This window comes from Mytilus edulis, chromosome 2 (genome assembly GCF_963676685.1).
Source record: "Mytilus edulis chromosome 2, xbMytEdul2.2, whole genome shotgun sequence".
In the NCBI taxonomy this organism is placed as follows: Eukaryota; Metazoa; Mollusca; class Bivalvia; order Mytilida; family Mytilidae; genus Mytilus; species Mytilus edulis.
In genome coordinates this window covers 73,166,927-73,180,764 of record NC_092345.1, presented here as the reverse complement: position 1 = coordinate 73,180,764, position 13,838 = coordinate 73,166,927, and the positions used below count along the sequence as shown (strand labels likewise).

At 31.5% G+C, this 13,838-nt stretch overlaps 1 protein-coding gene across 1 annotated transcript in view; it reads left to right on the top strand.

The window, feature by feature from the left end:
- The first annotated feature begins 1,206 nt into the window (after window positions 1-1,206).
- LOC139512890 (ATP-dependent zinc metalloprotease YME1L-like) overlaps window positions 1,207-13,838 on the top strand; it is a 28,425-nt gene continuing 15,793 nt past the window's right edge. Inside the window, exons 1-13 of the mRNA XM_071300842.1 lie at window positions 1,207-1,353; window positions 2,575-2,739; window positions 4,206-4,347; window positions 5,400-5,504; window positions 6,127-6,212; window positions 6,870-7,134; window positions 7,662-7,753; window positions 8,591-8,681; window positions 9,242-9,301; window positions 9,726-9,818; window positions 11,789-11,921; window positions 12,383-12,445; window positions 12,965-13,077. Of these exons, the coding sequence (XP_071156943.1) occupies window positions 1,324-1,353; window positions 2,575-2,739; window positions 4,206-4,347; window positions 5,400-5,504; window positions 6,127-6,212; window positions 6,870-7,134; window positions 7,662-7,753; window positions 8,591-8,681; window positions 9,242-9,301; window positions 9,726-9,818; window positions 11,789-11,921; window positions 12,383-12,445; window positions 12,965-13,077 (1,438 nt within the window). The 5' untranslated portion in view covers window positions 1,207-1,323. The remainder of the gene's footprint in view (window positions 1,354-2,574; window positions 2,740-4,205; window positions 4,348-5,399; window positions 5,505-6,126; window positions 6,213-6,869; window positions 7,135-7,661; window positions 7,754-8,590; window positions 8,682-9,241; window positions 9,302-9,725; window positions 9,819-11,788; window positions 11,922-12,382; window positions 12,446-12,964; window positions 13,078-13,838) is intronic.

Here is a 13,838-nt window from a genome sequence, read left to right as displayed (position 1 = left end):
AGGGCTTTGACAAATTTTCTTCAGACGAATATAAACTGACAACTTTCATTACAAGTTTTTAAGATTATTGGGTATAATTATATCGAAAACGCTAGCCAGGAGGACAAACAAAAATATCTAAATATTCTATAAATAAACAAAGTTTCTTCAGGACTGGTTTTCGTGTATTCGACAGAAGTTCCGAGAATTTGTATGTATTATGTCGTTGTATAAAATAGGAGGATAATATTCTGTACGTTTTTGATCGAAAAAAAGTACATTCAAATATAAAGTAATATTCGTCACCATTTTCTCACAATACGTTTAGCCACCTTCCTGTTTCACTCGGCTATTTGTTATTAGTTGAAATCGATAAAGAATAACGGCATCTTTACTGAAGTCCAAAATATTAAAATTTTCCTCAAATTCCCAGTTTTCTTAAAAATTTTGTAGCTAATAGCTTTTTATATCTATGTCGACCTAGTTCCAAGTCGACGATATAATTTGGTGTTGAGGATTTCAGATTTAAAAGTAATTTACAGAATTTTAAATGTATCTTTTTTAATACCTCACTATTACTATAAAACCCCATACTTGACATACTTCGCACCCACACAACAAAATGGGCTTGGCAATTTTGTCAAAAAGATCTAGCTGACATTTTATGGAAAGCTGCCGGATACTTCCTTCCCATTTTCAAGACTTCGAACATGGCTTTAAAGGCATTATCGGATATTTTTTTTTGTTATTTTGTTAAAGAATCCTCTGATGTTACCTAAAAAGATACAATTAATTATTATAAGACATAACAGAACAAAAGATCAAACTACAAAGACCTTGTTTATTAGGCGTAACTTTAGTCCATCAGGATTTGATTAAATTAGGTGATTACAAGTGGCATTACCCTAGTTCACAATCATCAAACAATTGTTGAATAAACACACCAATTATTATAATAGACTAATATTTTGATTCTGAAACAAGTCATTGTGTGATGAGTTAAATTTTATAGGTTCCATTGGATTGAAAATATTATTTATCTCTTCTAAGTGTGGTTTGAATAAATAAAAATCGCCATGAAATTCAAAGGTATCAAGGAAAATAACTTAATATTAATATGCTGAAGCTGCTATACAAACAGACACAATCACAACCATTTTCGTATTGACTTACAAGATCTTAGACGGATCGTTTGATGTTGTCTTACTTTTCGATTGTATTTCGGTTGTTAATCATATTCCCATGCCGAATTGTCCAATGAAATGTAACGTTACAAAACAGGCCGGTCAAGGTTGGGTCTGATGAAAGTTCCATAGACCATACTTCGCATATATCATCATCAGCATGTTGTCTAACAGTATTTATCAACCACAGGTAACAAATTAGTTTATTGATGATAAAGTGAGAAATACACCGTTCAAATGCTATATTTGTGTGCACAATTGACACTTGTGTCTTCATTCTAAACAAACTGGAAGACTCTCATGTGGTTTCGTAATCATAAACGAATTCGGCATAAACGTCATAAAATGATAAAGTGAGGTAGAGATCACCACATCCTCTTCATTATGACAATAGTAGATTTTTGGAACACCCTATCTTGAATATCTTTCACAGCCATTTAATTTATTGTTACAACCTCGAGGATTTTCTTGAGTCAACCATGATTATGTAAACTCACAATTGGCATTGAATTATATAAACTAAGGAATGAAAGGATTAATTGCTAATTGCTGAACTGTGTCTATCTGTATTGTCTATCTTCTGCCAATCTAGGCACACCTCCACAATAGGAGGAAAAAGTCGCAACTATCCACCAATATATATAAAAAAATAAAAACGGTCAAACTATTGAATTATTTACAGTTTTATCATAATCCTCTACCAATAAAACAAATTCAATGTCAAGGTTTATTTACACACACAAAAGAAAACAGATTGATCAGCTATAAAGTCTATAAATGTCATCTAAGCACACTGTCTCTTATTTGCTGTAAACTGAGATTCGCTGGGATTTTGAAAACGTTAAGATATTTATACTTATTAAAAAAAAAACTAGATTAGATAATCTGTACTATTTGAAAATAATTTATCCATAAGTATAAAAAAATTTAAGGGAAACTGGGAAGTACCAAGATGCGATCAGTCCTCAACAAGGAAAACTATTTAACAGTTTTTGACTTCTGTGTAATGTCCCTTTTAAATTATACCTTTTCAGAGTTTTATTACTTTGAAGGTTGGAATAGTTTTTAAATGTTTATGGTGTACCGATATATACAAATGTAAGAACCCCTTTTTCAAATTCTTTTGAAATTTTGATGGAATGTTATGGACCACTAAAGACAGGTAAAATCCAATTTTTGTCTTTCCTTTTTTCATAGTGGTAACGGTACATGATTGCTGAAAATTTAAGGTTTCCTAGTTTTTGTAATTGTAATTGAAAAATTTGGACCTATAATATGTTAAGAGTGATTTTTCATCATTTTCGTTTTTGGTGATGGCAGGGTTTTGTATTCACTGGACCCCTCTAGTTTTCATGAAATTCATCATTTTCTAAAATTTGAGATAAAAAACAATGAACATGTACTGTTTCAGGTTGTTGCAGCATTGTCACAGTTTTCTTCTCTATTGAGCTCTGCCAGAACAGGATCTAGTTCTGGTACCTATAGAAGAATAAATACACAAAGAACCAACAGAAAGACAAAACAAATAGCTAGTCAAGCAGCCAAACAAACAGATCAAGTTAAAAAGGCAACAAAGGTATCATTAGTACTTCAGTTCAATTCAGACCATACATGGGACTTCTAAAAGTGATTATTTGTTTATTTTCAGACCTTCAGGACTTTCATACATGTATTGGGAGAAGATGGGAAAAAAGGCCCTAAATTTTATTTAATATGTGTAAACAATTCCTGCTTAAATTTTCAACCCAAATCTTTCAAGCATTTTAGTTTGTTTCTTTTATCATGTTTATATACCAGAGATGATTCCACTATATAGTTTAGGGCCGCTTAGCGGCTCTTAAATCAGCCAGCGGCCCCAAAAATATGTACATGAAAATGAATTCCCAATTCAGGAAAATAAAATAAAAACCGATATTTCTGGAAAAGTTTCTGTCACCGATTAAGGCAACTATAATTTTTCATAGTTTGTTGTCAAAACGTTTTAAAATCCAGATAAGAATGCTGTTTACGATCGCTTTTTATTAACAACGATTTAATTATGTCAACATGTGGCAAACAATTTTAGCAGCCGAATTCAATTGATTAATATGTTATGGGAGTAAGCAGGCTGATAAAAATGGGTGTCAAAGCAGACCTCGACAGAGAACAAATTAAAATTTTGATATAACATTGAACGATAAAGTTTAATAGGCGCCGATCTCGTAAAAGCAGATCTGGTTATATAATATGATGAAAACTTGTTTTGTAAAAGAAATTATTTCCTCAAAAGACAAAAGTTTGAGCGTTTTTTGAAAATAATGTTGATGATAGACCATTCATGAAATACAATGTCATCATTATGGAACTATTTCGAAAGTTTTGAAGACTATCCAAATAATTTTAAAGAACACTGGTTCAATGCTTTAAATATCTTATCAATTAAGTATATAAACTTTTGTTATTGCTTTTCTGAATTCGACAATAATTGACCAGTTCAATTTGAAATCCATTTGAATCAAGGTAAATTTATAGAGATGACCTGCTGTTGAAAAAATACCTGATGAATGAATTTTTCAGTGGTTTTATGCTAGCTAAAATATGTTTTTGTAACAGGCCTAGGTAACTATAGCTAAGATGATAAACTAGAGCATCATGTTCAATGATATTCATGTAATAACAGTAGCCCATCCAGAATTATTCAAAATGTTACAACTTACATGAACATCAGTGTACTTAATAATATACATTTTCCGTTTTTACAGGAAAATAATGTTATTTCGTCTTAGATTTTATGCTTAAAAAATTCCCAATGAGAATAAAAATTCCCAATTTGATGTTCAAGGGACCCATTTGAAAACAGCTGGAATCATCCCTGTATACATATTGTGCATTGATGATGAGCACCATAGCTAATTAAATTTTTTTGCTGAATACGGTTCTGTTTAAAAAAAAAAAAAATCTCAAGAGGTAGACAAATAACAAAAAAAAACTATTGCATTTTTATACTTTCAAACTAAATTATCTTAATGGCACAAGTTTCATTTGATAACATTTATTTTGCAGGAATTTGAGATAGATATCAATGATGTTGTTGCACTGCCATCACAGATCAACATTCAGGAGTTGTCTCCCCACATGTCTTTGATTCATAAAGGTTGTCATGTGTCCCATGTATCAACTGACACATTTTTTGAAAACAAATCAGGTAATTAAGACATGTAATATATACATGGTTAACATTTCAATTACCAAACACATTGTTTTACTATTTACTTTTAAACAAATGGTATCTTATGTTATTCTATGTAAATATAGGTAGAATTTAGAAATTTCCTAATCATACCTTCTGGTTGACAGGCTTAGTGGGAAAATTTCATCAAAATTGTACTGTTGATTCAGATACTTTTGAATACATTTATTATTTCAATAATTGAAGAAGACTAACATGCAAGACCTATAATGGTTTACTTTTATAAATTGTTATTTGGATGGAGAGTTGTCTCATTGGCACTCACACTACATCTTCCTATATCAATAGATTAATTATTTGTTTTTAAGTTTTTCTTATGTGGAAATTGAATCATAATAATTTTACAAAAAAACACTGAATTTGACAGTTTGATCATATTGTTGGCACTATAAAACACATTAACACAGTATTGCCTGTATTCATGTATGTATCTGATTGACTTCATCTTTCACATGAACTAAGAGACACACCAATTTAATGTGTTTAACCATGAGAATGTGTAATTATACCCTTGCATTAAAAAAGTGGGGGGTATACTGTCTGTCCATCTGTCTGTCCATCCATAAGTCAGTCAGTCCCATGAATATTTTTTATCGTATCTTTCTCAGGAACTACATTACAAGGATTTCTGAAATTTAGTTTTAGGGTTTACTGTAAACCAACTTATTTTCGTGACTACTTTATTTCGCGTTTAGCCCTTTCTAATCAATTTTGCTGCGATTTAATTTTGCAATTCTCAAACCAACTTGATGAAGAAACATTCAAGTTTTACATAATCACGACAAATAATATTCATGTTATTTTTCCACTCATGAAAGTCGCGAAAATTAGTTAGTTTACAATGTTTTCTATTGACTACTGTCAATCACTTTGTAGACCTACTAAGAATATACAGAACTGATAGGTCTGTTTAAATACATATGTCATTCATGATTTTGATTTATTTAGCAATGTTGGATTTTAATTTTTAAGTCTTGTGAGATTTTATTTTGACTTTCTATTTGCAGGATTATCAGAAAAATTTGTAAACAGTGATGTCCATCAAGAAGTTCAAAGAATTTTAAGAACAGAACCTTTTAGAAAACTGCTGAAAACATGTACAAATAATCTCTGTAAGATCATTTTTCAGTTGGGTAGCATTTGTTATCTTTTCTGTCAGTAATTGAAATCACATGTTTCACTTTACAGCTGTGGAATTTGTTAATTTTTTTAAACAATATCAGGTAACAGTTTTGTAAATTGTAAATATTTGGCTCATCAATGCCAGAGAGAGAGTTTAATGAACACTCTCAATCATTGTTGAAGAAGCTACAAGCAATCAGAAAATAAAACTTTTAAAGAAAAGAAATTACTATCAAATTTGGCTACTGAGTCGCTACTCTCATGTAGCTAATAGCATTGAGCAATTGAGTGAAATTCACTTTGGATAACAGTTTCAAATGACAAATGAAAAGACAGAAAAAACAGAGAAAATGTATTGTATAACATGTATAAAGAAATAAAAAAATGTTCAACAAATAGAAATTCTATGAAACTTTCCTGGCAGCAAAAAGATAAGATAGATAATAGTTTATTCAAGTGTCACATATCGATCTACGATAAAATGAGCATAGAAATGATTAATGAATAGACTTAAGATTGCAGTTTTGTGTTAAACAATAGCTTTATTTTTCTTTGTTAATTTATTATTAAATATGTCTACTTATGTTTCATTAATCAAATTTATTTCAACAGATTATCAGCAAACAAGAGGATTTAAAACACAAAGATTGAAAACTGTAGGAATGGGAGGACAGAAATCAGAATCTGAATTAAATAAAGTTTGTATTCTTATCATTTGTAATAAAAAAAAAAAGTGGATACATACATCTGTGTAATTAATAAATTTGTTCCATAATTCAACGATAATTCTTGGCAGAACTTATAAAGGGTAATAGGAACTTTGAAAAAAAATTATGAATTGTACAATTGTTTCTATACTGTTAATAGATATAAGAAGATGTGGTATGAGTGGCTGAGTGCCAATGAGACAACTCTCCATCCATGTCACAATTTGTAAAAGGGAACCATTGTGGGTCAAAGTATGGTCTTCAACACAGAGCATTGACTCACACCAAATAGCAAGCTTTAAAGGGCCCCAAAAAATGACTAGTGTAAAACCATTCAAACGGGAAGACCAATTATGTGGTCTAATCTATATTAAAAATGAGAAACAAGTCCAGTTTGATCTTTACATTTATATACTGGTCAAAGTTAAATTTTAAATACACTTTTATTATCTGTTCATTGCAGATTTTACTATATTTTCAGTGACAATTTACAATTTAATATATTGTATTTTTTTTGTTCCGCCTTCCTTAAACAACATTAACATGTATATATTGTTTAATAAAAAAAATCACATGATCATTCTTCAGTCTGATAATTTGTATGAAAACTAATTCTTAATTTATATTTATGTTTAATTTCTTTTGTAGTTTGTGAATATATTGTTTCAAGATAAAAGTGGACAAAAACCAGTTGAAGGGGAGAAATTTAAAGCAATGCATCAAAAGCATTCAGGGGACCATGCAACACAACAAGAATTAAAAATATCTTTTGCTGATGGTTATCTGGCAAGGGATCCTTCACACAAGAAGCATTACTTTGATAATGTTATACAGGGATTATTGAAGTCAGCTGTCTATCTTTTCTGTTTGTATGTCATACTCAAACTGGTTGCCAGCAATTTAATGGGTAGAGGTTAGTGAAGATGTACTTTTGATATCAGTTCTTTTTTCAGAGACCTGCCATTTACATTGCTTATCTTTTTTTCCCACTTGATAATGAAATAAAAAAAGGCACATGCAGCATAGTTTTACAGCATGTTAACATGAAACATCTGTTCAATACATTCTTCACATCCAATATTTTCAGTTAAGTTGCTGCTAATAAAGAATAATAGTAATCCATCCATCATGGCTATTAGAAAGTAATATTATGGAGATGAATTTGAGTAAAAGTTGATATCAAATAGTAAGAATAGTGTTAAACCATCATGTATCTTAAGAATATTGCTTTTGTTTCAAATAATAATGTTAATCATTTTGATTGCTGCTGGAGACAACAATCAAACTAAAGTAGTGAGTTTTAAATGAGAAAAATGTCCTACTTCAATTCTGTTTATTTCATTATTTAATCAGAGTATCATGTCCAACCTAGTTATAGAACCCATGCAGTCGTTGAATGATGACAGGAAAAATAACCAGACTAACTTATAACTGTTGTAGGTTCTGGAGTAGGTGGACTCAGTATTCTGAAACAGGAACCATTTGAAATAGCACCTGAAGATGTACATGTTACCTTTGATGACGTTAAAGGGGTAAGTTTTATAGCTCATTAAGGTTACACAAATGTTTTGTGCTGTAATTTTGAATGTAATTAAATAAATTATACCCCACTCAAGAAGTGGAGGCTGTATTTCAATCACCCTGTCAATTTGTTTTTCAGTTAAACCAACAAATATTGCCATCACACTTTTCTCTGAAATTACATACCACTTAAAATGTTATAAGCAGTTTGACAATAAGGAGTTATCAGTCACCTACTTCCTGTTTTCTGATATTTGAAATGACAAGCTTCACAAGAAAACACTTGTATTCTAGTAATTTCTATTCATACAATGCTATAGATATTTTGGTTGAAGTCATATTTTTGTGTATTGCACCTGAGTTGAAAGTAGTGCCAAAAATGAATTTTTGACATTTGTCCATGTATTTATGAAACATAAAGATATATTTTGAAAGTTATATGCATAGAGATATTACTCATCTCTTTCTTTGTGTGGGTAATCTAAAACCTGCCTTCTAATAACACTTTTAAAATGCCATCTATGTGCAGACAATTCAGAAGAAAATAATTTCATTCTCATTCATAAAATCAACCGACTAAAATTATATTTATTTTTCATAAAGAAGGCTTAATATTCAAGCCAATCAGCTAAACTGAGACATAACAGTAACGTAAAAGAGCCAATCAGCTAAACTGAGACATAACAGTAACGGAAAAGAGAGACAGAAGATACCAAAGGGATATTTAAAACTGACAATGCCATGGCAAGAAATCAAATGATTTATATAACAAAAAAAGTTAAATAAAGACTGTTGTAACATTTGTTGAAATTTGATCTTAATTTAGATTTACATAATGTCGATTGTAGATTGATACAGCTAAAGATGAGTTGATGGAGGTTGTTGATTTCCTTAAAGATCCTGATAAATATACAGTATTAGGGGCCAAACTCCCAAAAGGTATGTAAACTCTGAGTCAAATTCACCAAAGGTATGTCAACACTGAACTGTACATGAGTGGTCAAAGTCACAAAAGTAATGTCAGCAAAGAAATGAACAGAGCATTAGAGGTCATATTCTGAAGAAATGTTAAGAAACTCCTTAAATGTTTGTTTCGACAGAGATTTTCATATCAGCGGGCAAATTCAAGGAACAAATTGCAATGCACATATCTTCAGGTGGTTAACTAACAGAATTGAAATGAACACAACATAAAGCGCTAAACTCCATAAAAGTTTTATAACTTGTGAATTATGATAATACAGCATCAGAGGTCAAAATCAAACGTAAAATGAGATGAGATGTGGGAAATTATTGTTTCTCCCTATAAGTACTTTATAAATTGCATACTACCGTACTTAAATTACTTATTGTAAATAAATATGTCCCACAGAGCATATTATTGTACAGAAGATTAGCTCACAGCAAAATTCAAGAATTTAGATTTTTTTATTCAAATAATATATTTGTTGATTTTTACCCTTCATCATGTTTATGGTATGATATTATTACATTTACAGGTGTGTTATTGGTAGGACCACCAGGAATTGGTAAAACTTTGTTAGCCAGAGCAGTAGCAGGTTTGTAATCTCACTTATCATGCTTATAATATCTCTGTAATAATTATAGTATACACCAGATAGAAATACAATAAATCACTCATAACTGATAACAAAAATTGAGATCTAATTTTAATTACAAAAATTGTGTGAAAGACAATGGTTTCTAAAATTACATGTATGAATGCAATTTTCTTGTTTACCTGGTATTGTCAACCTGAGTCTCATTTTTAGCTATAATGCATTCACCTTGTCTAACAGTCTGCTCGTCAATCTTTTCAACCAATTGATTAACTGTACAGATTTCATTGCCTAGTATTTTATCAAAATAGTTGTAGACTAGTTGCAAGGATATTGGTATTAATATGTGTGGTTTGGTTGTAAAACTGATTTTGTGCTGTGTTTTACCTGTGAATATTACTTTATATTAATATATTTTATACAGGTGAAGCAGGTGTGCCATTCTTTCAGTGTTCTGGATCTGAATTTGATGAAATGTTTGTTGGTCTGGGTGCAAAAAGAATCAGAGACTTGTTCAGTGAGTATTGTCTATGTCAAAGCATTTATTGTGTTTTTATACGACCGCCAAAAACATTTTGGGATCGTATAATGGTATGATGTCGACATCGTTGTTTGGGTTGTTGTCCGAGACACATTTGGTATCTAAGGTTGAATACCATAAAAGGAAGGTTGCTATAGATGTCGGGGATGATGGTCCCAACCGCTTAGGAATTAGGGGCCAAAAAGGGGCCCAAAACAAGCATTTTTCTACTTTCTGGATAATAACTTGTGAATAAGTATTTCAATTGCTCTGACATTGGACCACAATGTTTAATACCACAAGTAGAAGGTTTGGATTCATTTTGGGGGTTATGGTGCCAACAGTTTAGGAATTAAGGGCCAAAAAGGGGCCAAAAACAAGCTTTTTGTAGTTTCCAGACAATAACTTGTGTGTAGGTGTATGGATCTCTCTGACATTGTACCACAAGGTTTCATATCACAATTCGAAGGCTGACATTGAGTTTGGGGGTTATTTTCCCTTTCATGTAAAAATAAGGGGCCAAAAACAAGCATTTTTCTAGTTTCCAGACAATAACTTGTGTTTAAGTGTATGGATCTCTCTGAAATTGTACTACAAGGTTCCATACTACACAGGAAATGCTGGGAGTGAGTGGGGGTAATTCTCCAAGGGGGATTATAAAAAAAAATATGGGAAGGGGGGGGGGGGGTCCAATTTTTATTTCAAAATTTTTGAAAAGTTTCAAGTAGAAATCTTTAATTGATCAGTATTGCACAATATATTTGTTAGAACTGGACATTTGTTTTGTGTCAGAAAGCTATATTATGTCAAAAATTTGATCACAACCCAAATTCAGACAGTATCACGCTTGAATATTGTGTTTAAATTTGCCCCACCTGTTCAGGGTTCAACCTCTGGGGTCGTATCAGGTTGTGCTCAGCGAAGCTTTTTATTATTTTTAGTTAACATTTACTTCATCTCAGCTTTAACTCATATTGTTTAACTTTGATATGTATGATGTCTGAAAACACGTCTTTTGATCTCCTACAGCCTATTAGATTAGTCCATTTTTATTTGTTCCATGTGGTATACAATTTGATAACTAGAGCAAGATTTGTTGTCTCTAGAGTTTTAAAGCTAATATGATATGCAATGTTTTATATCATGCATTTTAAGGGACTTGACTCACAATACAGTCAGGGGTACTACTTGTACAAGTGTATTTTATTTACTTGAAAAAGTGAAAAAAAATATACACATATAAGTAAATAAATAATGTTTGAATAATCTCCCTTTAATTTTCTGAAAAATTTACTTGTATAAGTAAATTTTTCTTACAATCCCACAAAAATCCTCAAGTTTTGAGATGTAAAATCATGCCTTTAATGATTTTTCCCAGGTTTGCTCAAATTTTTTCATTTAAGTTCAATGTTTCATCTCATTAATTCATCAAAGAAACTGATTGAGCAAAGATCTTGTATATTTGCGCAAGGCAATCTAAAATTGCTCCTTTGGGGCTTGTAAATGAGCAGTGTTAAGAAGATAACAGACAAATGGGACTTTCATTGTCCATGAAATTACACTTAAATGATTAGTAAAGACATCTGCAAAGGGTACACAATTTAAAATTCTATTAGAGCAAAGAAATCTTAAGAATTCAAGAAAAGAAGAAAGGATGATTTTTTTACTTATACAAGTAAAAAATTCTGAATGCCTAAGGGACATAACTAAGCCAATTTTTTTTTACCTATACAAGTAAATAAAATTCACTTGTATAAGTATCCTACAAATTTACTTATATGTGTATATTTTTTTTTACTTCTTCAAGTAAATAAAATACACTTGTACAAGTAGTACCCCTGACTGCAATAGAGATAAGACAAGTTCCAATTTAGAACTGTGGAGTTCAAGGTTTGAGTTGAAGTGTCCTGCAAAATCTTTTTAGATTTGGATGTTGTTGATTCATATATTTTTGATATTATTTGTAGGACAAGCCAAAGAAAAAGGAACCTGCGTCATATTTATTGATGAAATAGATAGTGTAGGAGCTAAGAGAACAAGTTCTGAGTTACATCCTTATGCTAATCAGACTATTAACCAGCTCCTGGCTGAGATGGATGGGTAAGAACTGAAAAAAAGCAAAACTAGAGTCAAACTCAACTTCAAAGAAAGGCTGACAAAAACTTGAAAAAAAATAATGAAAAAACAACTGTCTACAAAACATCACATGGAAAAGTCAACACTAAGTAAACAATAACACCACAAAAAAATGGAGGTCATCTCAGGAGCTCTAGAAGGCTTAGCAGATCAAATTTCAAATGTACCACTCATCAGGTTATTCATATTAAATATGATGAAAAGTTACATCAAGTGATTATACATTACTCCATAGCAGATTTTCTCTTATAATGTTTATCTAACCATAAGACATCAGCAAATTTGTTAACACTCAGTAATTTAAATACTCTTACCTTAAAACTTGACTTAATGAGAAATTTTGAAATTCAAACACGTTTTTCAAGTAAAAAAATATTGATGAATAAGAACAGATTGTTTGTTTAATAATAATTCTTTTTATCCAGGTTTGCCCAGAATGAAAATATCATAGTATTGGGAGCAACAAATAGAATTGACCATCTAGACAAGTAAGGATTTAATATGTAATGAGAGATATTAATTATTGGGATCTTTTCTTTGTGTAGTAAGTTTTGAAATTTCAATAACCAATAATCCAATCTTAACTAAGAACCAATCTTAACTAAGAACCAAAATGGCAACAAGTTTTAAGTTGTATTATTTTCAAGTTGATGTAAAGGGGCCTTGGTGGCATAGTGGTCTAAGTAGTTTATTCTACTGTAATCATTAGCCAGTCAACACACTGAGGTAATGAGTTAGAATCATGATCTTGCAGGTGCACTCGACTCCAATCTTATGAGACAACTGTCTACAAGAGACCAAAATGACACAGACATTAACAACTATAGGTCATCGTACAGCCTTCAACAATGAGCAAAGCCCATACCGCATAGTCAGCTATAACAGGCCCCGATAAGACAATGTAAAACGATTCAAACGAGAAAACTAACAGCCTTATTTATATAAAAAATATGTTGTTTTAAAAGATCTGGAAACTTTTTTTAAATTATTTTATAATTTGTTTGCAGGGCATTACGGAGAAAGGGTAGATTTGATGTTGAAGTAAGAGTTTTCCCTCCAGATCTGAAAGGAAGAAGAGATATCTTAAATCTGTATCTTGGCAAGGTTAAAGCTGACAAAAGTAAGACTTATTATAGGATAACAAATTAACAATTACTCAAGTTAAAGTAAGCGCACTGAATTGCCTCGTTTCAGCCCCCCTCTACTTTCATTTAACTGCCTTAGCTTGTTGGCCTCTAGCATAAGGTGGTGGGTTTAAACTCCAGCTGGGTCAAACCATTAGCTTGTTGGCCTCTAGCATAAGGTGGTGGGTTTAAACTCCAGCTGGGTCAAACCATTAGCTTGTTGGCCTCTAGCATAAGGTGGTGGGTTTAAACTCCAGCTGGGTCAGACCAAAGACCTAAAATTGGTATTTGCTGCTTTTCTGCTTAGAACTGAGCATTATGGAGTAAGAGCAAAGACTGGTTTGCTCGTATTTAGAATAATGAGCAGGGTAGTAAGACAGGTCTTCCTGCAGACTTTTAGCTTGTGAACTAGCATGTTGAAAATTAGGCTCAGTGTGTCAATTTAGTACAAAGCAGGGGTCATATTCATATTGGATTAACACATTTTTGCCCTAAATATGCATTTGATTAGCCACTTGAAGTTTAACAACAATCATCCATCCATCCATACACTTTCATTTCAAACTGGAGCACTGCAATAGTGTATAGGATGATATTAAACTTGAACATACAATACTCATCTGTTTTGTTGATGTATAGCAACCAACTGTATGGAATGTGAAGTGGCTTTCTGTTGATGGTTGCACAATTTTAGGTTATCTAAACTTCTTGCTTAATGATGGTAATTTTCTACAGCCTTGTTTAGATTTGAAAATTA